Source organism: Diospyros lotus, chromosome 4 (genome assembly GCF_014633365.1).
Source record: "Diospyros lotus cultivar Yz01 chromosome 4, ASM1463336v1, whole genome shotgun sequence".
Lineage (NCBI taxonomy): Eukaryota > Viridiplantae > Streptophyta > Magnoliopsida > Ericales > Ebenaceae > Diospyros > Diospyros lotus.
Window position 1 is genome coordinate 13,133,699 of NC_068341.1, and position 26,292 is coordinate 13,159,990.

A 26,292-nucleotide genomic window follows, 5' to 3' on the forward strand; every position below is an offset into this window, starting at 1 on the left:
AAGATTTGGTTCATGAGGGCTTGAAATGTGGTTGGTGCGTTGGTTAGGCCGAAAGACATGACAATGAATTCAAAGTGGCCATGGTGTGTTTTGAAGGCTATTTTGGAGATGTCATTAGGATCCATTCTAATTTGATGGTATCCCAACCTTAGGTCCAGTTTAGAGAAAACAAAGGCATATTTCAGTTCATCCAAAAGGTCTTCAATAATAGGAATGGGAAATTTGTCTTTGATGATAATGGCGTTGAGTTGTCTGTAGTCAATACAGAATCGCCATTGTCAGCTCCCCGAAGCGAACAATGGTTTTCGATCGCACAGTGAAATGAGAACATAGCAAGAATTGCACAGAAAGAAAGAAAGAGAGAAAGAGAGAGAGAGAGAGATAGATGGAATCCAAGATTCTCTGATAATTTCTGTACATAACCGTAGGAAAGGATTCAGCATATATATAGCTGGATCCTTATCCTTCAGTGGGCTGTAACCGCCCACATGCACGAGAATGTACATGCTGCTATTGCAACAACTGATTTAGTACCACTCTCATAGCTAGCTAATATCAAATACTTCCTTTCTACCCCTAACTACCGATAATTGCACTGCTACCCCGTTACAACAGTTTTATTACATGACAATACCCCCCTTCATCAAAATTATCTTGTCCTCAAGAAATACTAAGGAGGCTTGCAGCTCGGGGGAATTGATTAAGTAGATCTGGGAGATATTCCCAGGTATTGTTATCTGTGTGTAAGCCCGACCAGTTGACCAGTACTTGAGGGATGGGGGCTCCATGCTTGTAGATCACCCTTTTATCCAGAATTGCTCTAGGTTCTTTTGGCTGCTCCACCTCCTGTATAAAATTAGGTAATGTAGGACTGACTTGTTGCTCGGCCACTGATTTCTTTAGGAGGGAAACATGAAATACCGGGTGGATGTTGGAATTTTCTAGAAGCTACAGTTTGTAAGCCACACTGCCCACCTTGGCAATTATTAAAAATGGTCCATAGTACTTGGGTTGCAGCTTTGAGATGGGTCCTGAGGATAGGGACTTCAGATGCCTTGGGTGTAATTTCAAATAGACTCTTTCCCCTTCTTGGAACTGCCTGTCACTTCTTCTATCCGCAAATTGTTTCATCCGGTTTCTTGAATTGGCCAGCTCGGTCTTTATCAGTTGTAGAGCCTGCTGCCTTTGCTGGAGGTAGGTATCTAGGGCTGCCACGAAGGATGTCTCTCCCACCCCCGGAAGTAATGGTGGTTTGTAGCCGTATAGTGCTTCAAAAGGGGACCTTTTGATGGCACTATAGTGGCAAGAATTGTACCACCACTGAGCAGTGGCCAGCCACTTAAACCATGATTTTGGTTGCAGAAAACATAGACACCTCAAGTACATTTCTAGACTTTGGTTAACTCTTTCTGTTTGCCCATTAGATTCTGGATGATAGGCTGTTGATATGTTCAACTTGACTCCTAATAGTTGCATTAGCTCCTTCCAAAACAGGCTAGTAAAGATCTTATCCCTATCCAATATTATGGCCTTGGGAACCCCATGCAATGCTACTATCTGATCCATGAAGATTTTAGCAATTTCCCTGGCAGTATATGGATGAGATAGCCCCACAAAGTGGCTGTACTTGGTAAATCTGTCGACTATTACCATAATAAAGTCCCTACCTTCTGACCTTGGAAGTCCTTTAATGAAGTCCATGGAGATGCTCTCCCAAGGCCCTCCTGGAATATTCAATGGTTGTAATAGACCCGGATAGGCCACATTCTCTGTTTTGCACCTCTTGCACGTGTCACACCCCATTACAAATTCCACAACTTCCTTCTTTAATCTCGGCCACTGAAAGAGTTGCCGCACCTTGTGATAAGTGTTGACAATACCCGAATATCCTCCCATGGGTGAATTATGCAGGGCTGCAATTACTTTGTTTTTGAGTTGCATGTCATTTCCCATAACCATTCTTCCTTAATACCTAATGATGCCGTTCGCCAATGTATACCCTGCTCTAGCCGTGGGGTTGATCACCAACTGCTGTAGCAGTTCTTTAGTTGTCCCATCTGCTTCATAACTTGCACTCACTTCCTGGCACAAATCTGGAATCACCACAGTTACAACCGCCACTTGACCTTCTTCAAAACACCTTGACAAGACATCAGCTGCCTTGTTTTCCTTCCATTTTCTATATTGGATAGAATAGTCTAGCCCCATTAGTTTCGTCATCCCTTTTTGCTTCAAATGAGTATTTAACCGTTGTTGTAATAAAAATTTCAGACTCTCATGGTCTGTCTTGATCACAAATGTGCCACCTTCCAAATAGTGGCGCCATTTGTCCACAGCCAACAATTCTTTTTCATATATACTTAATCCCAAATGCTTAGGTGCCAACGCTTGGCTCAAGAAGGCTAGGGGTCTGCCCTCTTGAACCAATATCGCTCCTATTCCACTAGCACATGCATCAGTTTCCAGCACGAAGGGTTTGCTAAAATCCGGCAACCCCAATGTGGGAACCTTGCTAACAGCTTGCTTAAGATCAGCAAATGCTCTTTCTGCTTCTGAACTCCAATGAAACCCATCCTTCTTCAATAAATTTGTTAGGGGTCGACTGATAACCCCATAGTTTTTAACAAATCGACGGTAGTAGCCCGTCAGCCCCAGAAATCCCCTCAGCCCTCTTGTATTGGTGGGTCGTGGCCAGCCTATCATGGCTGCCACTTTGTTGGGATCTGTGCTCACTCCAGTTTTTGAAATGATGTGGCCCAAGTATTCCACTTGTTCTTGAGCAAAGGCACATTTGGACTCCTTAATATACAATTGATTGAATCTAAGGACCTCAAATGTGGCTCTTAAGTGGTAGATATGCTGATTAAAGGAGGGGCTGTAGATTAAGATATCATCGAAGAATACCAAAATGAATTTGCAGAGGTAGGGTTCAAAGATTTGGTTCATCAAGGATTGGAAAGTGGCTGGGGCGTTAGTCAAACCAAAAGGCATTACAAGAAATTCATAATGCCCTTGGTGGGTTTTGAAGGCTGTTTTGTGAATATCTTCGGGTTTCATTCGAATTTGATGATAACCCGACCTAAGATCTAATTTGGTAAAAACAGTGGCATACTTAAGTTCATCAAGTAAATCTTCTACTATGGGTATGGGAAATTTGTCTTTGATGGTTATGGAATTTAGTTGTCGATAATCAATACAAAATCTCCATGTTCCATCCTTCTTTTTGGCAAGCAAAACAGGTGAGGTGAAAGGGCTGTTGCTAGGTTGAATGAGAGATTTACGTAACATATCCTTGATGAGGAGCTCAATTTCAGATTTCTGTTTAGGGAGTATCGGTAAGACCTTAGGTTCACAGGTTCGGATTGATGTTTCAAGTTAATAGAATGATCAAAGACTCTTTTGGGTGGAAGAGAATGGGGTTCAGCAAAGAGGTCCTTATACTCAATTAAAAGTATATTAAGGGAGTCCAGTTCTTGTACCTTTCGCTGGTTGCATGTTTTGCTGCTGACCACCACACATACCTCTCCTTCTTGATTTGGGCCTTCCTCAAAAATTTCCACCGCATGGAGGGAGAAAAGTTGAGCCACTTTTGGAATTCTGCCCTTGAACAGCCTTCTCAGCCGTTTCCCGAGATGATTTTACACACCCCCATTTCCACATTGCCCGTCAGGACCTTTTTGCTGCCATCTTTTTCGAAAGTCACCTCCATCTTATTGAAATCGAAGCTGATTGGGCTCACTCCCTTCATCCAATCCACCCCCAACACTACATCACACCCTCCTAACTTGAGCAGCCTAAGATCTGTTGAAAATCTTTCTCCATTCATCTCCCAGCAAAAACCTTTACAAGCCGATTGGCTCAACACCTTGTTGCCATTGGCAACCATTACTGATAGGGGATTGGATAGGCTCACCTCATACCCCAGTCTTCTTGCCACAGATTCATCCAAGAAGCTGTGGGTACTTCCACTATCTATGAGAACCATGATCAGCTGATTGTTCACTCTTCCTTCCACCTTAATAACCTTGCTATTGTTCACCCCCTTCAAAGCATGCAAGGAGATTTCCCCTTGGTCCTCTTTCTCATTTTCCGAAGGTTCTTCTCCTTCTTCAGTTTCCTCGTCTTCCCCTTCCAACAGCAACAGCTGCCTCTTACACTTGTGTCCCACAAAATACTTATCCCCACATTTGTAGCATAAGCCCGCTACCCTCCTTTGCTCCATCAGTTTACCTCCCAGGTACTGTACTGGATTGGGGTTAGGTAGAGCCAGCCTCTTCCGTTGGACCCCCCTTCCCTGGGTGCCAACCTATTCGCTTGCCATCCTCCTGATATCACCCCCTTCATGTGATTCCTCTATTTTTTTTATCATTGCTTCAACAATCATTTCCTACAGCCTTGCACCTTCTACTGCTTGCTTCACGGTCTGGGGCTGTAACATCTTTACCATAGGCCGCACCTCCTCCCCTAAACCACTGATAAAACTTGAGACATAGTACTCCTCAGTTAACTGAGGGTTGTGCACTATCATCATCGATCTCAGCTCCTCGAATTTTTGTTGATAGACCTGGACCGTTCCTTCTTGTTTGAGCTTATTAAACTCTTCGATTACATCCCTCATGCTTTTATCTCCGAACCTCACACATAGGTCCTCTACAAACACACTCCAAGGGCTTCCCTCCTTAACCGCGAGCCATGCTTGATACCAAGCATCTCCCATGTCATTCAAGTAAGCAGCAGCCAAGGTGATCTTCTGTTGTTCTGGAATTTGATATAGGGAGAAGACTCGCTCACACCTTCGTGTCCACCACCTCGGATTCTCTCCTTCGAACACTGGAATCTCGCACTTCGGCATGGGGTAATTCGGGTTGTGCCGATTAGCCGATGCTCCCTACCTCCGTTCTCTTACATTCTCCCCCACCGTGTCTGTCTCAAACTCAAAATCCGATGTTCCTATCGGTCGCGGTTCTACCCCCACTCCGAGAAAGATGGGCTCCAGTCTTTCCCTCGGAGGAAACTCAGGTGATAACCTTATGGGTTGTTGATTGGTGAACATGCGTGCAATCAACTGTATTTGCTCCATCAACTGTTCCCGCAACAAGTTGCTCTGCTCGCGACTTTCCACCCTCCAGCGTTCCATCGCTTGGTCGATCCGGGAATCCACTCCAGCTCCAATAGAAATTTCAAGCGTTCCCATCCGATTTTGCATCTCTGTTATGGTTGCCATCACTTGCTGAAGCTGAGACTCCATTTGCTTCATCCGCATTCCGTCAGCCATGATTACGATTTCTTGTGGGTACCTTTGTCACCCAAGAGTTGCTCTAATACCAAGATTGTCAGCTCCCCGAAGCGGACAATGGTTTCCAATCGCACAGTGAAATGAGAACACAGCAAGAATTGCACAGAAAGAAAGAAAGAGAGAGAGAGAGAGATAGATGGAATCCAAGATTCTCTGATAATTTCCGTACATAACCGTAGGAAAGGATTCAGCATATATATAGCTGGATCCTTATCCTTCAGTGGGCTGTAACCACCCACATGCATGAGAATGTACATGCTGCTATTGCAGCAACTGATTTAGTACCACTCTCATAGCTAGCTAATATCAAATACTTCCTTTCTACCCCTAACTACCGATAATTGCACTGCTACCCCGTTACAACAGTTTTATTACATGACAGCCATGTTCCATCCTTCTTCTTGACTAATAAGACGAGAGAAGCAAATGGATTGTGGCTGGGTCGAATCACATATTGAGTTAGCATGTCCTTGACAAGCTTCTAAATTTCAGATTTAAGTTTTGGGGGGTATCAGTAGGATCTAATGTTCACTGGTTCAGCATTAGGTAAAAGAGGTATGGTGTGATCCAAAGATCTTTGAGGGGGAAGGGTCTTAGGCTCTACAAACAAATCTTGATATTCAATTAAAAGTGCATCAAGAAGAGCCAAATCGTGTACCTGCCAAGTGAGTGTGATTGATGAGTCTGCTTCATTCTCTAATCCCAACTGTTCAGTGGCCTTAATTGAAAATAATTGGGCTACTCATGACATCTTCTTTTTGAACAGTCTTTGCAACTTCTTCCCTTTGATCATCTTGCAAGCGCCCACTTCCTGCCTCTGGTCCACGACTCCTTCTCCTATTCCCCTTGATTCACCCCCTAATTTCGACGATTCCACCTCCCTAGGGCTCATGCCAATACCTGGAAGTATGGGATCCAATTGCTCGCGAGGGGGAAAGTCTGGGGATATTCTTACTTGCGCCTGGTTTGAGAACATCAGCATGAATTGTTGCATTTGATCTCTCACCATATTGCTATGCTCCCGCATCTCTTCTCAGATTTGGCTGCGCATGTCTCCCCTCAACCAATCCGCCACCATTTCTAACTTCTTGTCCACAGCTCCGATTGCATCGTCCATATTTGCTACCCGTTGCTACACCTCAGTCACCGTAACAGTGACCTGCTGGACCTGCATCTCCATTTGTTTCATGCGAGTACCGTCAGTCATTGTGTCTCCAACCTCGAAAGTGCTAGCCAGGAAAGCTGCTCTGATACCAATTTGTCAGATTCCTGATCTAACAAGTGAGTTCTCGATTGATCGAGAGAAAGAGAGAAGGGAGGATTGAAAGAATTAAAGGGAACGAGAGAATGAGAATTGAGAGGGAAATGTCATGGACCTAGGGTTCATGACGAGCTAAAATTGGCATTCAGAGGGATCCAAGAGGCTTAGGATTATGGACAGAAAGTTTAGAGGGATATTTGGACAAAAATGGGGAAGGACGTAAAGAAAAATGAGGGAGAGATAGAAGAACAGAAGAGAGAGGAAGAAGAACGAGAGAGGAAGAATGGTAGAGAGAAGAAATTAGAATTTCAATTCCATAATTTTTCAGCATGCCCCAACAAACCAATAGCAGTAGCCTTATATAGGCATTACAAGCTCAATAGCGGCCTAGCACATGCACCCCATGTGCTTCTAAAATATCTCCTAACTATTATGATAATACTATTACTATATTGCCCTTTAATTACTACTTGGATCATGACAATTCTCCCCTCCTTAAGAGAGTTCTTGTCCCCAAGAACTTACAACAATTTAGTCATTGCTCCTCAACAATTTTGGTGGGCTACCCCATTTTTGGTGGGTTCAGCCTAGACGCAGGCCACAAAGCACTAGCCTGGACCGGCCTGTTTGCTACAGTAACAGGTTAGGTTGGGAGGCGGCCCGAGCCCATAGGCCACCCGGCCCATTTGCCATCTCTAGCTCAGATGTAGGGACATATCGAATTTCCACTTCACCAACTTTTTCTCTAACAAAGTGCACATCAACACCAACATGTTTTGTACGAGACTAAAAAATAAGATTTTCAGCCATGCTCTTAACTGCCAAATTATCACACCAAATAATGGGAGTTGTAACACTCAGATAACCCAACTCCACAAACAGTGACTTAAGCTATAGAAGCTCCATCACTCCCAACGCAACAGCCCTATACTTAGCTTCCCCTACTAAATGTGCAACCACTTGACTACTTTTTGGAGCCGCAAACAATAAGGTTTCAACCGAGATACACACAAAACCCACTAGTACTCCTTCTGGTGACCTTGCAACCAGCATGGTCTGCATTAGGGGTCTGCAAAAAATTGGGTAAACCGATTTAACTGAACCGAACCGATTAGTTCAGTCGATTCGGTTCGGTTAGCCATAATAATCGGTTCGGTTTCGGTTACTTATTTAGCAAAAAATCGATTAGTTGATTCAGTTCAGTTATTTTGGTAAAAATAACTGAAAACTGAACCGAACCGTGGAGGCTAATAAAACAACCCCCCCCCCCCCCCGGGGCGCCCGAACCGAATCGTGAACCCCCCCTCCTTCACGCACGCAGGCGCGGCACCCCAAGTCCCCAAATCTCCCTCCACCATCGCCTTCGTTCTTCTATGAGTTCTCTTCTTCCCTCTTCATCTCTCCTTCGCTCTTCGTCCTTCTCTTTCTCTCTCTCTCTGAAGATCTCCCTCCACTATCCCTCGCCGTCGCCGATGGCGAAGACGAAGGCTCTTCGACTTCGAGACTTCGTAAACGGTAGATCAGAGAGAAGACTGAGAAGACCCAGAAAGCGGAAGGACCGAACCGATCCTTGGTCCTTCCGTTTGCTCGGCCCCCATTGTCTCTGACGCCGACTGTTGTTTTCATCAAAGCAACCACCTCTGACGCTTCCGCTCTAATGTCGACGCCAACACAACAACGCCGACTTCAACGCCTACGGGTGCATCTCTCTCTCCTCCGATTTGCACCACCGTGCTCGCCCTTCGGTAAGTTTTCTGCTCTGCAACTTCTATTTTTTCAAAAACGTGAGAGTTTTTTAACTATAGATTTTTAAATCTACAAAAAATCAACCGTCCGATCAAACTTATTTTTGGATATATGAATCACTGTGGTTGGGGGAATCCAATGATCGGTTCCGATCATTGGAATCACCGGCCGGCCACCTGGTGGCCGGTGACAACAGATGTTCAGTCTCTTCGGTATTCTAGGTTAGTTTGGTTTTCAATTCGGTTCGGTTACCATGTTTTAGTTTTCGGTTTGTTCAGTTTCGGTTAGTTCGGTTAGTGGGGTTGGGCGGTTCGGTTCGATTATAACCGATTGCACACCCCTAGTCTGCATTAGTAAACACTGTCAAATCCAGATTTCCAAGTGTAGAAGAGAAAAATAAACCTAGATCAATTGTCCCCTTTATATACTGGAGCAACCTCTTGCAAGCTAACCAATGTTGACACTTAGGACTTGCTTAAAACTGACTTAACTTGTTAATAGCAAAAGCAATATCAAGTCTTGTATAGGTCAAGTATTATAAAGAGTCTATAATCATTCTGTAGACAGCAGGATTAGTAAGTTCTTCTCCTTCATCTGTTAATGAAATTCCAGCATTCATGGGAGTGTCACAAGGCTTATAGTCCTTCATACCAGCTTTCTTTAAAAGATCCATAACATATTTAGTTTGTGTAAGATAAAGGCCATTTTTGTTTCGGTATGCTTCAAACCCTAGGAAATAATTGACGGCTCCTAGAATTTTTAAAGCAAATTGATGGTCTAGGTCATGAATACTGGCCTTAAGAGCAGTAGAATTAAATCCAGTAATGAACATATCATCTACATATACTAGCACAAACAGCACATAATCATCTGTCTGCTTTATGAACAATGAAGCATTAGAAACTAACCGAACAAACCCCCAGTTAAGCAAAGCTTCCTTCAGCTTATTGTGCCAAGCTCTAGGCGTTTGCTTCAACCCATATAAAGATTTTACCAACCTGCAAACATGAGTTGGTTTTGAGGCATCAACAAACCCTTCCAGTTGAGCCATATATACTATCTCAACTAAATCACCATTCAAAAATGTATTGTTCACGTCCACTTGCTGAATTTCCCAACCAAAAGACACGGCTAAAGAAAAGAGAACTCAAATTGTAGGTGCCTTAACTACTAGACTAAAGGTTTCTACATAGTCTACACCTGGATTTTGGAGAAATCATTTTACAACTAGCCTAGCTTTATACTTTAAAACAGACCCATCAAGCTTAAATTTCACTCGAAAAATCTATTTGTTCCCAACAAGATTCAAATCAGCAGTGTAGGGAACCAACTCCCAAGTATTGTTCCTTTGTAAAGCAGTATATTCTTCTTCCATGGCTTCAACCCATTGTGAGTCTAAAAAAGTAACTGACGTTGGTTCAAGTGAGCTCACTAAGGCATGAGAATAATTATGAACAAGCTGTTTGGACTTAAGACGGGTAAGCATAGGGTGTACTGACAGGGCTAGAACATTCTTATATTTGTGAATCTTTGAGATAGGTGGAGCAGGAGGCGGAGAAGGCAACGTTGAAGGTGGAGAAGACAAAGGAGAGAATGTGGTGGCAACAAGACTAGAATTGTCTGAGGTATTCATGTTTGGACTTGGGGAATGACCAACTATGGGACACTTGCAAGAAGAGGATGAAGAAACAATAGGATGAAGAAATTATGTAGTAAGACTGCTAAACTTTGAACTTGGAGACAAGTTAGTAGCAGTCACAGACTCACAGGAGATGAAGAGAATATAGTGGAATAAAGGAAAGTCTTGGACATTAAATTGAACATGCCGAGTAGTATATGTACGACCAGATGGATGTAAATATTTGTAACCAACTTGAGTGGAACTATATCCAATAAAGATACACTTGGTTGAGTGAAACTCAAATTTGTGCTTGTTATAAGGTCGAAGCAAAGGAAAACAAGCATAACCAAAAGGTTTTAAATAAATGATAGTTGGGAGGCTTTTGATATAACAATTCAAAAGAGACCTGAAATTTAACAGATGCAGAAGGTAGGTAATTGATCACATGAACGGTAGTGAGAAAAGCTTCTACCCAGAACTTTAAAGGCATTTTAGCATGAGCCAATAATGTCAATCCCATTTCAACTATATGCCTATACTTTCTCTCAACAACTCCATTTTGTTGATGAGTGTGAGGGCAAGTGAATCTAGGCTAAATACCATTGTTATGTAGGTAGGGTAAACAGGCACGATATTCCCCCCCCCCCCCCCCCCCCCTATCAATTTGTAGGGCTTGAAGTTTGGTTTGAAATTGATTTTCATCCAATTTATGAAAAGTATTGAACACTGACAAGACATCTTATTTGAGTTTTAAAGGATATAACTAAGTGTATCTGGTGTAAGCATCTACAAAAATGATATAGTACTAGAAAGTTAGAAACCTTCCATAGATAACATTGGGGTTGGTCCTCATAGATCAGAATATACTAGCTATAATGGACGAACAGCAGTAATCTCATGTGTAGCAAATGGAATTTGATGCAATTTTCCAACTTGGCAAGAATCACAAAAAGATAAATTGGAAGATGAACAAGAAATTTTAATTTTATTCAATATTTTTTAAAGTACATTCAATGAAGGATGACCCAATTTATTGTGCCAATCTTGGCAATTACTAGTATTTTGGGCCACATGAACATCTTTAGACAATTCATGAACAAATGAAGATTGTCCTTTACATGCTTTTTCATTAGTACATGAAGTAAAGGAAGTAATAGCTGAATTAACAGAAACTGACTCTAGGTATTGGGCTTGAGTGCTTGTTGCAGTGGAATAAGATTCTGGAACTAGCCGATATAGCCCATCCTTAAGGTGTCCTCATAAAAGAACTTCCCCGAATCTTTTGTCCTTAATAAAACAAACATTAGAATGAAATTCAACCACCACATTATGATCTCTAGTAAGTTGAGAAACACTAAGAAGATTTTTATGTATACTAGGAACATGAAGGATATTAGGTATATAAAGAAAAGATTTTGAAGTGGTATTTAACATTCCTGAACCAACCTGAGTAATAGGTAATTGCTTACCATTGCCTATGGTAGCTTTGTCACCACTATGATAAGGTGAATGTAAGGACAAGTTGTTAAGGCTCGAAGTGATATGATTTGTGGCTCTTGAGTCCACAAACCAAGTTGGATAAAAAAGAGAAGGTTGTTGAGGAATAAACTGCTCTGGAGCACTATGAAACTGTTAGTCTGTCACTAATCCATTATCATTAGTGTAGGCTCCATTAGAATCACTAAAGATTGCCATATATGCACTCGAATCTGACTGATTTCCATTGTTATAACTTCTAGTAGATCTACCAATATTTTGATTGTTTACTCAAGTAAAATTTCGATCAAACCAATAATAACACTTATCCACAAAATGCCCTAGTTTTCCACACAAATGACAGTAGAACTTTCGATTAGAAGATCTACCTCGACCTCTACCTCCTCCTCTATGAGAATATCCTCCTCTATTACAATCATCATTTCCATTACTTTAACGTGAAGCCACATTAACATTCATAGTAAACGACATCGAATCAAAATGCAGAGATGATTGAGGCACATTCTTAACAGTTAAACATTGTTCATGCATAAGTAACAAATATTGAATCTTCTCCAAATCTATATCATTCATCTAATAGGTCATCAAGCTCACAACAGTATCATAATCTTGATCTAGACCATTTAGAATTGCAAATAACAACTCATTGTCACTTAAAGGATCTCCTATAGCTGCAAGAGAATGACTTATGGTCTTAATCTTTAAGACATAGTCATTAATTGAAAAATTCTCCTTTTTAACAGATCTCAGCTGATGTTTTAATTGAAAGGATTTGGCTATAGTTTGTCTAGCATACAATTTTTCCAGATAGAGCCATACCTCGGCAAATGATTCGTATTGAATCACCTGCATTAATACCTCTTCGATGATTGTGGAGAAGAGTCATCCTATAAGCAACTGATCAAACCGAAGCCAACTCATATACTCTGGATTCACCTCTGAATTCACCATTGGATTGCTGCCAGTTGAGTCGATTATATATTTCGAAGGAGGAGATGTTTTATTCAAGAATGAAACTAGATCAAAAGCTCATACGATAACTAAAATATGAGCCTTCCAAAAGATATAATTCTTCAAATCAAGCTTTAAAGGAATGAAACTGAAGGCTTTAGATACTGCTGCAAAATCGAATTGAGACACGGACAAAACATTGGATGTAGATCAAGTAGGAGGAGAAGTGGAGGAATGATTTTCATGAACAAAGGCCATGAGCAAGTTTGGCTCTGATACCATGTAAGTTGGAAACCTTAGGGCATAAGATCTCGAGAAACAGAGGAGAGAGAAAACTGATGTGCTATAATTTTATTAATTGTCAAAATCAATGAATAACCACACGACATAAGCTGCTTATATATGCAACTTATAACCGACAAGAGGACTTACCGCCTCACATACAATAACACATAAACAACAATATAAAACAGAAAGAAAGCAGAAGCCTATAATATCTTAATGTTACATTCTCTTCAACAGGCCGTTGACATACATAACCCCACTCCCAACTTCTTGAATAACTCCTACCAAAATGAACTTGTGAAAACCTTATCTCTATCCAAAACAATGGTTTTAGGGATACCATGGATGCTGGCCACTCTGTCCAGAAATGTCATGGCCACTTCTCGAGCCGTAAATGGATGAGATAAGCTAAGGAAATGCCCAAACTTAGTCAGTCGATCAACTATCACCATAATCACATCTTTACATTCTGATCTAGGGAGGCCCTCTACAAGTCCATAGAAATGCCTTCCCACACTTGTTGTGGTATTGCCGAGCATTATAGTAAACCAGGATAGGCCACCTGCTCGTGTTTACATTGCTGGCTACACATGCCATTACAAACTTCAATACATCCATTTTCTGCCTCGGCCAAAAGAACAATTGATAAGTGGCATGAAATCCTAAATGACCACCTATTGGAGAGCAGTGGAGAGCTTTAAGAATTTTCTCTTTTAGGATAGTGTCATTTCCCACCACCAACCGTCCTTTGTATCTCACCAACCCATTAGTCAACGTATAATTAGGGATTGCAATATGATTAACTACCAACAGCGCCAAAATCATCTTGAGCCACTCAGCTTTCTCATAGCTTTCTTCCAACTCCTTCATCCACTCCAGCACTACAGCTATAATAGACTAATAATAGGGGTGTGTGCGATGCGATTTGGCTGGTCTAAACCATTTTCAACGCGCCAAACCGCTAGTGCAATTTTCCGACCAAACCAGACGACCGGTCTGGTTTGGGTGCGGCCAAACCACACCGCATTTGCAGTCTGGTTTGGTGCAATTTACCGCGGTTTGAAAATCTGGTACAAGTGAGCCTTAAAACCACTAAAAATGCTACTTAAAAATGGTAAATAAAGACAAAAATATTGATAAATAAAGACAATCAAAGGTAAATAAATAGGAGCAAAAATAAAGACAAAACAGTGCAATTCAACATATAACATTTCACTATTGAAAGCAAAAAATAACTTGTTTAGCAATAATATTTTTTTTATAATTTTTTTTTTATATTTTCTTGGGCGGTTCGGTTTAAAACCAAACCGCCAACTGTACAAACCGCGAACCGCATAGTTTGTACAGTGTCCAAACCGTTTTCGACCGCAAAAATAAAAAATCGACCAATTCGGTCTGGTTCGGTTCGGTCTGGCCGATTTCCGCAATGCATCGGTTTTTTTGAACACCCCTAACTAACAGGCTGCATTCTCATCTCATCTTGAGAGGGCATCGGCTACCACGTTCTCCTTACCCTTTTGGTGCTGAATAGTAAAATCCAGACCCATAAGTTTAGAAACTCCCTTTCGCTGGAGATGCGTGTGCAGCTTTTGTTGAGCTAAAAACTACAAGCTCTCGTGGTCCGTTTTGATCACAAATGGACTCTCTTCTAGGTAACGACGCCACTTATCAATAGCTCTTAGCACCGCCAATAGTTCTTTGACATAAACACTTAAGCCCAAGTGTTTTTGGGAAAGGGCTTGGCTTATAAAGGCCAAGGACCGCCCTTCCTGTACCAAAACAACTCCAATCCACGAGTCACACGCATATGTCTCCACTGTAAAAGACTTGGAAAAATCTGGTAAAGCGAGGACCAAGGCCATAGACATGGCTTTCTTGAGGGCAAAGAAAGCTGCTTCTGCCCTAGGTTTCCACTGAAATCCCTCCTTGAGTAGCTCAGTAAATGGCTTGCTGATCATGCCATAGTGCTGAACAAATTTCTAGTAATAACCGGTCAGGCCCAAAAATCCTCTCAACTCCTTCACCGCCTTAGACCTAGGCCACTTTCTCATAGCTTCCACTTTCTTCGGATCTATCATCACTCCTTCACCACAAATAATATGACCCAAATACTCAACTTCCTTGGCAGCAAAAGTACATTTGGAGAGCTTAACAAACAATTGGTGAGACTTAAGGATCTCAAATGTGGTGCGAAGGTGTGATAGGTGTTGGTCAAAAGTGAAGCTATAAATGAGGATGTCATCAAAGAAAACGAAAATGAACTTCCTCAAATGGGGTAAGAAAATCTGGTTCATCAAGATTTGAAAAGTGACAGGGGCGTTGGTCAAGCCAAATGGCATAACAGTGAATTCGTATAGGCCTTGATGAGTTCAAAAAGCTATTTTAGGTATGTTAGATGGTGCCATTCAAATTTGATAATAACCAAACCTAAGGTCCAACTTAGAGAATATTTTTGCACCAAACAACTCATCCAATAGGTCATCAATCAAGGGTATGGGAAACTTGTTCTTTATGGTATTACAATTGAGTTGTCTATAATCTATGTAAAACCTCCATGTTTCATCCTTCTTTTTGACAAGAAGAACTGGAGAGCATAGGGGCTTTGACTTGGCTGAATGATAGCTGAGTCTAACATGGTTTTCACTTGTTTCTCAATTTTTGTTTTCTAGATAAGGGGGTACCTATATGCTCAAATGTTAACAGGAGTTGAGTTAGGTTTAAGATGAATTGCACGGTCCAAGGGTTTTCGAGGAGGCAAGAGATTTGGTTTTGCAAATAAATCCTTAAACTCTACCAAAATTGAATGTAAGTCATCCGAAAATTGTACCTTCTTTGCGATCTATGCATCAAGAGAGTTTGTAGGTGGGGGCCCCTCTTTGGTCTGGCTATCATTTTCTAGTTCTACAGCTCTTATAAAATAGAGTTGTGCTATCTGCCCCCATTTCTTCCTCATCATCTTCTACAGCCTTTTCCCCTTTAATGAGCTTGCATTCTCCCTACTCTAGGCTGCCCAATAAGGTCAACTTCTTACCTTCAATCATCATCGTGACTTCTAATTTATTGAAGTCAAAAGTGAGGGGACTCACTGTCCTCATCCAATCCACACCAAGAACGATGTCACACCCTCCCAATTCCAAAATTCTTAGATCTGCCACAAATTTATGCCCTTGCATAATCCATGTGAACCCTAAGCATTTGTAGTGACTGAACATTCGACTACCATTAGCTACAGTGACAGACAAAGGAGTCGTGGCTGCCAAAGGGCACTTTAGGTCTGTAGTTATTGCTTCGCTAAGGAAGCTATGGGTGCTCCCACTGTCAATTAACACCATTAAGCTTTCTTTTTCCCCTGGCCCCTCACTTTGATTATATGTGCCATCGGACTGCCTTTCAATGCATGGAAGGAGATTTCCCATCCTTCCTTCCTTTGCACTTCTTCTTCATCTTCCTGCAATCCTTCTCCTTCTACCACTTCTTATTCCGCTTCTTCTTCTCCTTCTTCATCTTCATCCATTCCCTCTATCTTCATCAATTGTCTTTTGCACTTATGACCAGGGTCTTATTTGTCGCCGCATTTGAAGCATAGCCCCAATTGCCTCCTTTGTTCCATCAGACTTCCCTTCCCTCCATTGTTGTTTGCTACTGCCTTGGTCGTTGATTGGTTAGGCTATGTGATCAAGGGTCTAGAGCTCCCTCTACCATTCTGTTCGGCCATAATACTTGGCTTATAAGGGACCTTGTGTTTCTTGAAAATGGCCTCTAAGGTCATTTCTTCAAGCCTCGCCTTTTCTGCCGCCTGACCAACTGTCATTGGCGTCATCATCCTTACCATGGGCCATAGCTCCTCCTTCAACCCACTCACAAAAATTGATACCACATATTGTTCAGTAAGTCCGGGTTGAATTGTACATACCAATGATCTCAATTCTTCGAAACGGGCAAGGTACTCCATTACAGTACCTTCTTGCTTCAGCTTACTAAATTCTTCAATAACATCCGTCATGATCTTCTCTCTGAAGCGTTCACAGAGGCCATCTGAGAAAGCTCTCCACCCCCTTTGCAGCCCTCCATCTTGGACCCACCCCTGGTACCAAGAATATGCTACTTCGTTCAAATACGTTGCCGTTAGAGTCACTTTTTGATCCTCCGTAGTTTGGTAGAGCTAGAAGAATCATTCACACTACCTTAGCCACCACCTTGGGCTCTTTCCCTCAAACAGTGGTATTTGTAGCTTCGACATGGGTGCATGGTCGTGCGCCATCGATTGCACATTCCTTCCCAAGTTTTCTAGAACTAACTGTTGCTCCGCCTCTTCCATAACTCCTTCCACCCCAATCGATCGCCCTAATATGACAAGATCGGTGTCGACGCCTATCTTGGCGAAAATTCTAGTGACAATCAAAATTGGGGCAGAGAGGCCAACATATTTAACATATTGTTGATCCTCTGCCCTTGTTGTTCTACAGTTTCTTGACACCTTTGGACCGATTCTTGGCATCTTTCGACTGTTTCTTGCTGCTTTTCCGATGCCGCTTGCATGAGTTCCTTCCACTCGGCCAATTCTTCCCTCATTTGGCGCATGGCCTCTTGGGTGTTATTCGTGCCGAACTCCATGGTTTCCAACCTCACCTCCAGTTGCCGCAAGCGTGTTCCTTCGGCCATCGCTTCTTGATCCTTGATCACACTGGGCCGCGATTGTTCCTTCCGCTATTGTCACTACTACCCACCTCCGAACCAACCGGCTCTTATACCACTTTGTCAAGCCCTTGAATTAGGACTTGCAATTTGGCAATATATGAACGTAAGAATTGATAGAGAGAAAGCGAACATAAAGAAGGAAGGAGGGAAAGAGAGAATCAAGATAGAGGAATTGATTATTCACTTCAACGATACCTCACAAAGTGTTATAAGTCCCTGTTTATAGAACCTCTAGCTACATCAACAATCTCCTAACTACCTCAACGGCTTCAATTAGCTGTTCAAACAGTTCTAATAATTCCCTAATTTCCTCATTTAGACCCTAACATTTTACAATATTACACACTACTACTCCCTGGGGTCGTGACACCAAGACTCGCCCTCAAAGTAATGACTAAATGAACATTAAAAAAGAAATTACTACTTGCAAAAAAAGTGAGGCTAACAGGTTAAATAATAATCATATATTGTTAAGTAGAGTATTTCAATGCAACTAGAGCTTGAAAACACTTGAGCCAAGTAAAATCTTGTTGCTTAAACTGAATTTAGTAAGTGATACTTTTTTCTTCTAAATGTAACTTAAAACCTGGCAAAGTATAATGGTTGAATTCTTGAATGAGCTCTCGTTGGTCCATATGTAGATGCCAAGCACCTTCATGCCACCAAGCAGCATTCTGGAGACCTAAAAGCAGAATAATCTAGTATCAAGTCATGAAATGCCACGGAATTTTTAAATCACAAGCTGTGTAAAGTATCGCATGCAGCCAAAAGAGCCAGTAGCATGAAATCTCTAAAACGAAGTAGTGAACAATTCATGAAATCTCTGAAATGAAGCTGTATACAGTTAAGATTATTATACCTGACGCGCGTGCTCGGCAACCCAATCCTTGTCGATGACAAGAGACGAAGAGTCGGATTGCGATTTGGGTTTGGAACCTCTTTTCTTGTCGTCTCTGCCGCCGCGGCCCTCGAGGAGGGAACAGGCGGCCTCTCCGGCATCATTTGGCGGCGTAGGGATCAAATCGAAAACCAAACATCGGTCGGAGCTTGAACTTAGCTTCCCGATCAGAAGACCTACCTGTTTGTGAAACCGTCAAATCAATCAGATTTCGGAACCCTAAATCTATAATACATAAGCACTCAGAGAGAGAGCGCGAGACCTGAGATGGCACTGCAGATTGGCTGAGGCGATCCTCCGTAGATTTGAGTTGAGTCTCCTCTCCGACCACTGCTTTGACCATGGCGACCACGGTCAGGGAAACCTTCCCGCTCCGGTGAAACGATTTGGAGTGGGAAAACGAGACGGTTGGGCGGGTAAGTTCGGGTTTCGGCTTGGGTCGGGAACCCAAACCCAAAACTAGCCGATCGATTGTATTTCAATTGGAAATGGCTTGAATAATAAATTAATTAAGTTCAAATACATTTTTTAAATTTATTAAACATTTTTTAAACAAGCTTTTTCTTTTGTAAATTACACTAAGACACTCGGAGCGTTTGATACAAGAGAATGTTTTAATTAAGAATCTACTTTCTCATATTTTATATAATTTAAAAAAAAATCTTAAAATAATAATATTTTATAATTTATTTTTAATTAATTTTTCAAAAATATATTTTTATTGGGATTCGAGAATCTCCGATTCCTATAGGTTTGGAAATGTTTTTAATAAATAAAAAATTTAAAATATATCTTATCCTCTTATAATTTTATAATCTTTTTATGATTATTTTTACTATAACTTATTTTTTACAAATATATATATATATATATTCATACAAACATATATTATGTACATATATATATACACACATATATACATAATATATAAAAATATAATATTTTTTAACTTCCTAAAATATTGTGGGTCCTAATATTTTATATATTATAAATAATTTATTAATTTTAAATAAAAAATCAAATAAGGGTAATTTTAGGAAAAAAAATATGGATTCCCATGAATATTGCATTTAAACAAAACATAAGAATGTAATATTTTTAGAAAATAATACCTAACATTCTTGAAGATGTTTAAAGTTAATTAAATATAGAATTGCATAAATCTTGAAAATAAAAAATTCTCGATAACATTATCAAGAATCATGAATCTCACAAATCTAAAAATTTATCTCATACCAAGCGCCTCCTTAAGATTTGTCAAAATAATATAGACATGCTTGATATTTCAAAAATAACAAATATCTCATTAACATTATGAGTTTTATATTACTTTTCCCATACTATTAATAAATCAAATGTAATTTTTCACAAATATCCAAAACACAATCCATCGTCTCCATTATTTATTTATATCTTACATAATTAAAAAAAATCTAAAATTAAAATTAAAAATGCAATCGCCAGTGGTTGATGGAATAATGCTACTTTACCCTAATTAGTTGACATATAGGATGACTAAAGGCATTAAAAGACAAAAATACCCTCATCTTAAAATTATTGCTTCACCTCAAAATACACGCCCGAATAAAAGTCGAGCGGACTTCATCCATGATGAAGTTCGCCCAAAGTGAACAGGCGGGCTGTTGGGCGGATGAAATCCGCTCGCATAGCAGCGGGTGGACTTCATCAAATTTAATTATATTTTATAATTATAATTATATTACTTTATTCAATTGAAGTCCTAGTGGACTTCAACTTAATTATATTTTATATTATAATTTTAAATTTAATTAATTTGTATATTATAATTATAATTATAATTATTTTTTATATTATAATGTTAATTATTTATTTATTTTAATAATAGTGTGCTGGGCGAATTTCATCTTAGATGATGTCCGCTGAACCTTGGCCGAGCAGATTTCATTCCGTTCGGTCATTCCGTGCGTCAACCATTCGGGTACTGTAGCACAACTCATGATTGATGTACCTTGTTAGTATCGCCAAGATGTACCTTAGTACTATTGTGAAAAATCCCTGCATCATAGTGTTGTGATATTTCCTTCTCTCATTGGAGTCAACTACAAAATTGAAGACTTTACCATTGGGATTCAATTTGTAAACTACAAATTTATTAAACAAACCCTATAGAGAGTGAAGAGAATGGAAAAAAAAACCATAGGGACTTGTCAAATAAAATATGGTCGTCACTAAAAAAAGGAAAAATATGATTTGTCAGGTAAGAAGACAAAAAAATAAGATAAGAGAATAATATGAGAATTATTTACCAGAACAAAATAGTTAATATACATAATAAATTAACTGTATGTAAGGTATTTGTCGAAAATATAAGATCATACAATAATATGTTTTGCTTTACATCGATGGGAGGAAAAATCGACTCAAGTTTAAACAGAGGGGGCTCACCACCTGTATTCAGATTGCATGGACAAAACTACCATCTGATGGGCAGTCTTTTGCCGCCTGAAGGAGATGTGCCGAAGTTTGCTCAATTGTATATTTATGACACTGAAAATGAAGTGATGAACAGGATACGATCTGTGAGGTGATTATCTCTACTTTTGAGCTTTCAACATGTTTAGCATTTGTGAAGTTTTTTCAACTAATGGCATGTTCCTTTATTCTCTATTTGGTTATGATAGGAAAAATAGTGACATCAACACTCTTCATGCGGAAATTGTCTCTGACTTGAAGTTGATGCTAGACCAAAGTAATGTGTTGGTTAAGTCGTTCAGAATGGTTAGAGATAAAATGCATGAAGAAGACATTTATGATGTTAGGCTCAATTTAATTGGTAGAAGGGATCGCGATGCAAGGACATACAATATGCCGTCCACAAATGAAGTTGCGGCACTTATTGTAGGGGATTTCGATTCAGCTATTGGTGAAAGAGATATTTTAGTTGAAACTCAATCTGGAGAACTTAAGCGAATAAATGAGCTCAATGCTTCATACCTAGCTCTTCAATATCCATTGCTTTTGCCATACGGGGAAGATGGTTATAGGGAGGATATTCCATTAACAAATTCAAAATTAGTTACATCTGCTCGAAGGAAAAAAGTTAGTATGAGAGAGTACTTTGCCTATAGATTGCAAGAAAGAGACTGTGAATCACCACATATTTTATTCTCTAGGAGACTCTTCCAACAATTTGTGGTCGATGCTTACACGATGGTTGAATCTTCACGCTTAGCTTATTTACGAACTCATCAAAGAGAGTTGAGATCAGAAATGTACAGTGGCTTGACAGATGCAGTATTACGAGGAGAGATTGACCCTTCAACGCAGGGTAGACGTGTGGTTTTGCCATCTTCTTTCACTGGCGGTGCACGGTACATGATACAGAACTATCAAGACGCAATGGCGATATGTAGGTGGGTTGGTTATCCAGACCTGTTTATTACATTTACATGTAATCCGAAGTGGCCAGAGATAGTTCGTTTCGTTGAGAGCAGAGGATTGAGACCCGATGATCGTCCGGACATAATTTGTCGAATTTTTAAGATCAAATTAGACCACTTGATTAAAGATCTTCGTCACAATAAGATTTTCGGTACAGTCAGAGCAGGTATTCTATTTAAGATCAACAAAAAATGTGATTATCATTTGCTATTCTTTATAGCCTAACATGCAATTATTTTTTCAATTCAGCTATGTATACAGTGGAATTCCAAAAGCGTGGACTGCCACATGCGCACATTTTGATATTTTTGTCTAAGGAAGACAAGTATCCAACCGGAACTGACATTGATCGCATAATATCAGCTGAGATTCCAAACAAAGATTTTGACCCAAGCTACTATTCAGCAGTTCGCGATTTCATGGTGCACGGCCCATGCGGCAGTTTGAGAAGCAGTTCTCCTTGCATGTCTAACGGCCGATGTACAAAACATTTTCCAAAGAAGTTCGTAGAATCTACTAATGTTGATGATGATGGTTATCCAGTGTACCGAAGAAGAAATGACGGTAAAACTTTGTTGAAAAATGGTGTTGAGCTTGACAATAGATATGTTGTGCCCCATAATCGCTATCTGTTGTTGAAATATGGTGCTCATTTGAATGTAGAGTGGTGTAACCAATCCAGATCTATCAAATATTTGTTCAAATATGTCAACAAAGGACATGATCGAGTTACTGCAGCTTTTTACAAAAGTAGCGAGGATGATGATGCAGGTAAAAATGTTGACGAAATAAATATGTACTATGATTGTAGGTACATTTCACCATGTGAGGCAACTTGGAGAATTTTTGGGTTCGAGATCCAATACAAAGATCCTCCTGTTGAGCGTCTGAGTTTTCATCTTCCAAACCAACAAAATGTTATGTTTTCTGATTCTGATCCGATTGATCAAGTGGTAAATCGACCTTCTGTGAACCAGAGCATGTTCCTTGCATGGATGGATGCTAATAAAATATACCCTGAAGCAAGAGAACTAACTTATGCAGAATTTCCCAATAAGTTTGTTTGGAAGCAATCGGTTAGAGAATGGCACCCGAGGAAACGTGGATTCTCTATTGGACGTATATTCTATGTACCTCCGGGTTGTGGAGAAATGTATTACTTGAGAAGCCTCCTAAATATAGTTCGTGGGCCAACAAGCTTCGACGAATTGAAATGTATTGGTGGTGTTCAATACAGTTCTTACAGAGATGCTTGCTACGCACTTGGATTGCTAAATGATGACAAAGAATATGTTGATGGTATCGTAGAGGCAAGTCACTGGGGATCTGCACATTGTTTGACAAGTCTTTTTGCAACTTTGTTGTTGTCTGATTCTTTATCTCGACCCGAAATTGTGTGGGAAAAATGTTGGCAATACCTCTCTGATGATATACTTTACAACCGACGAAACATGTTGCAACATGAAGGTATTCAATTATATTTTAATATTTGTTGCTACATGTGTAATTTAGCATTTAATTGTATTATGACAACGCTTTCAATATTTTTTAATTGTGTCCACAATATGCAGAATTGGAATTGACTGAAGAAGAAATAAAAGGTTATACTCTTGTGGAGATAGAAAAGATACTGAGAAGCAGTGGAAAGGGTTTGCGAGATTTTCAATCAATGCCGTTCCCAGATACAGAATATTTTTCCTGCTATCAAAATAGACTTATACAAGATGAATTACGATACAACAGAAATGATTTATCCCAAGAGCACATTAAATTGGTGTCTAGTCTAAATGATGAACAACGACATGTCTATGACATTGTAATGAATGCAGTGAAGTTGAATAGAGGTGGTATGTTTTTTGTATACGGATATGGAGGAACTGGCAAGACCTTTGTGTGGAAAACTCTATCCGCAGCTCTAAGATCGAAGGGAGAAATCGTGTTGAATGTAGCATCAAGTGGAATAGCATCTCTCCTTCTACCCGGTGGTAGGACTGCTCACTCCAGATTTGCAATTCCACTAAATTCGAATGAAGATTCAACTTGCAACATTAAACAGGGAAGTCCTCTTGCAGAGTTAATAATCAGAAGTAGTCTTATCATTTGGGACGAGGCTCCTATGATGAATAAATATTGTTTTGAGGCTTTGGATAAGAGCATGCGAGATATTCTAAGGTTCAGTAACCCAATGAGTTATGAATTACCATTTGGAGGGAAGGTAGTAGTTCTCGGAGGGGACTTTCGACAAATATTACCTGTGATTCCAAGAGGTACTAGACAAGATATCGTGCTTGCAACCATCAATTCATCGTACCTATGGAGAAATTGTAAGGTATTGAGATTGACAAAGAACATGAGGCTCCAAAATGTTGAATCTGATGAAGACTTTATCAACTTAAAGTCTTTTTCTGAATGGATAGCAAGCATAGGGGATGGAACAATTGGCGGTCCGAATGACGGTAATGCGGTTATTGATATACCGGACGACCTGTTGTTGAATGCATTAGATGATCCTGTTACCTCAATCGTGAACAACACGTATCCAAACTTTACTTCTAATGTCAATGAAACTGAATATCTTCAAGGTAGAGCTATACTAGCACCGACTCTTGATGTTGTGGAGACTGTCAATGAGTACATGATTTCACTTAACGCAGCTGAGGCAAATACATACTTAAGTTCAGACACAACTTGCAGATCAGATTGTAATGTTGATATTTTACAAGATCTTCACACGCCTGAATTTTTAAATGCAATTAGGTGTTCTGGCGTGCCGAACCATGAATTGAAGCTAAAGGTTGGCACTCCGGTTATGCTGTTGAGAAACATAGATCATTCCGTAGGGTTATGCAATGGCACTAGGTTGGTTATCACAAGAACTGGAAACCATGTTCTTGAGGCAAAAATTATGACAGGCAGCAATGCTGGACATAAGGTTCTTATTCCAAGGATGACATTGACCCCATCTGACTCTAGGCTGCCTTTTAGACTACGAAGGAGGCAATTCCCTCTTATTGTGTCGTACGCAATGACAATCAACAAAAGTCAAGGTCAATCACTGTCTCATATTGGGTTGTACTTGAAAAAACCAGTTTTCAGTCATGGACAATTATACGTAGCTGTTTCTAGAGTTACAAATCGCAAAGGATTGAAAATTTTGATTTGTGACAAAGATGGGAGCCAGACAAATTCAACGACAAATGTAGTTTTTAAAGAGGTTTTTCAAAATTTATAGTAGTTCTCTCGAGATGTATTAACTTTTTAAGCAGATGTATCACATTACTATAATCACTTCTTAAGTTTTTATTATTGTCGTATTTATTTACACATATAAAAATTATGATTGTCTATTTTAAATAAATTTAATACATATAAACTTCCGTGCATCGCACGGGTGATGAACTAGTATACATAATAAATTAATTGTATGTAAGGTATTTGTTATTTTTTATACTTCAAGAGTGTTTATATCATTTTACTAAATTTTAGAAGTACTAGATGTAATTTATTCTTTTGTGTTTTATAGGCTTGAACTTTGATAAATATGAAATAATATTAGCTTAATGCCATGACCCAATTACTCCCCAGAGTTAGTATGTGACACTCAGGGTCAAAACCAAACCCCTTGATTTCTAAGTTAGCCCTTTTAATAACCCTCAACTGTTATCAGTTAGCTATTTTTATAAATAGAGTATTTTAGAGATATATTTAAGTTTTAAAGATAGTTTGAATCATTACAAATCAAGTGTTCAACCCTTTATATATGTCTCATCTTCTTTGACCAACATTAATGACCTCTTCTAAATATTCTACTATTTTTTGAAATTTAGCCATTAATTTATAACACTTGGGACATTAAAGTACAAGAGGGATACAAAAAGACACTAATTGGAAATACTATAACATTTCATAAAATATTAAAGGGATTTTTATCGCACAAATTCCATGTTATCACCCGAACATCCTTGTCAAATCTATATGTCCCCTATGTGGAAATTAAGCCCTAAAATGTTAGGCGATGTTAAGCTTTATGGGTAATTTTCTGTGCAAATCCAAAATTAAGATACATTAGTTATGTTGTAAAAAATTAGTTCCATTTTACATAAAGTTTTATTTATTTTGATGATTTATTATTTATAAGTTATAATTCCTTTTAACTTGTATGAATGTGAGATTTGTCATTCTCATCACAAATCTCCTTAATTAGAATAACTCATGTATACAGAAAATCTAATATGAATTATTGTAAATGGCATAACTAATATGGTCAAAGAATTAACCATGTTATGTATGAGATATTGTAAGCACCTCCGCCCGGCTATCCCAATCACCTGATCTATCCGAACGAAAGCGCTTACATGAAGGGAAGAGATATAGACATAAGACAAAAATACCCTGACATGCATACATACGAAAAATACAACAACGGAAGCAAAACAATATACATGCACGCCTACAAGTACCCCCGCTGGAACAGCGGTCACGGAGTATATAAAAATATATACAAATCCTGTGCCAATAAGTAGGAAAAATAAGGGACAACCCGGTACAGTAAAAAATAAGAGTCAGAACTCCTAACAAAACATCAGAGAAGACGGGGGCAGCAAACTGTACACCTT

At 39.6% G+C, this 26,292-nt stretch overlaps 2 protein-coding genes across 2 annotated transcripts in view; one reads left to right on the plus strand and one right to left on the minus strand.

Annotated features, from left to right (window-relative positions):
• Positions 1–18,713, minus strand: part of LOC127799886 (uncharacterized) — a 32,100-nt gene extending 13,387 nt beyond the window's left edge. Inside the window, exons 1-3 of the mRNA XM_052334124.1 lie at positions 18,516–18,713; positions 18,215–18,433; positions 17,942–18,037 (exon numbers count right to left, since the gene is read on the minus strand). Coding sequence (XP_052190084.1) covers positions 17,942–18,037; positions 18,215–18,433; positions 18,516–18,596 — 396 coding nt within the window. The 5' untranslated portion in view covers positions 18,597–18,713. The remainder of the gene's footprint in view (positions 1–17,941; positions 18,038–18,214; positions 18,434–18,515) is intronic.
• On the plus strand, positions 18,595–24,908 carry LOC127799674 (uncharacterized). The gene is made up of 5 exons (XM_052333897.1): positions 18,595–18,606; positions 20,587–20,819; positions 20,917–21,842; positions 21,926–23,143; positions 23,248–24,908. Exons 1-5 carry the CDS (start codon positions 18,595–18,597, stop codon positions 24,906–24,908), a joined length of 4,050 nt encoding a protein of 1,349 aa, XP_052189857.1.
• The last annotated feature ends 1,384 nt before the right edge of the window (positions 24,909–26,292 follow it).

Excerpts from the sequence above, each read along its gene's own strand:
- LOC127799674 (XM_052333897.1), top strand. Across the intron at positions 20,820-20,916 it reads AACAGGATACGATCTGTGAG|GAAAAATAGTGACATCAACA; the intron begins GTGATTATCTCT and ends TGGTTATGATAG. Across the intron at positions 23,144-23,247 it reads AAACATGTTGCAACATGAAG|AATTGGAATTGACTGAAGAA; the intron begins GTATTCAATTAT and ends CACAATATGCAG.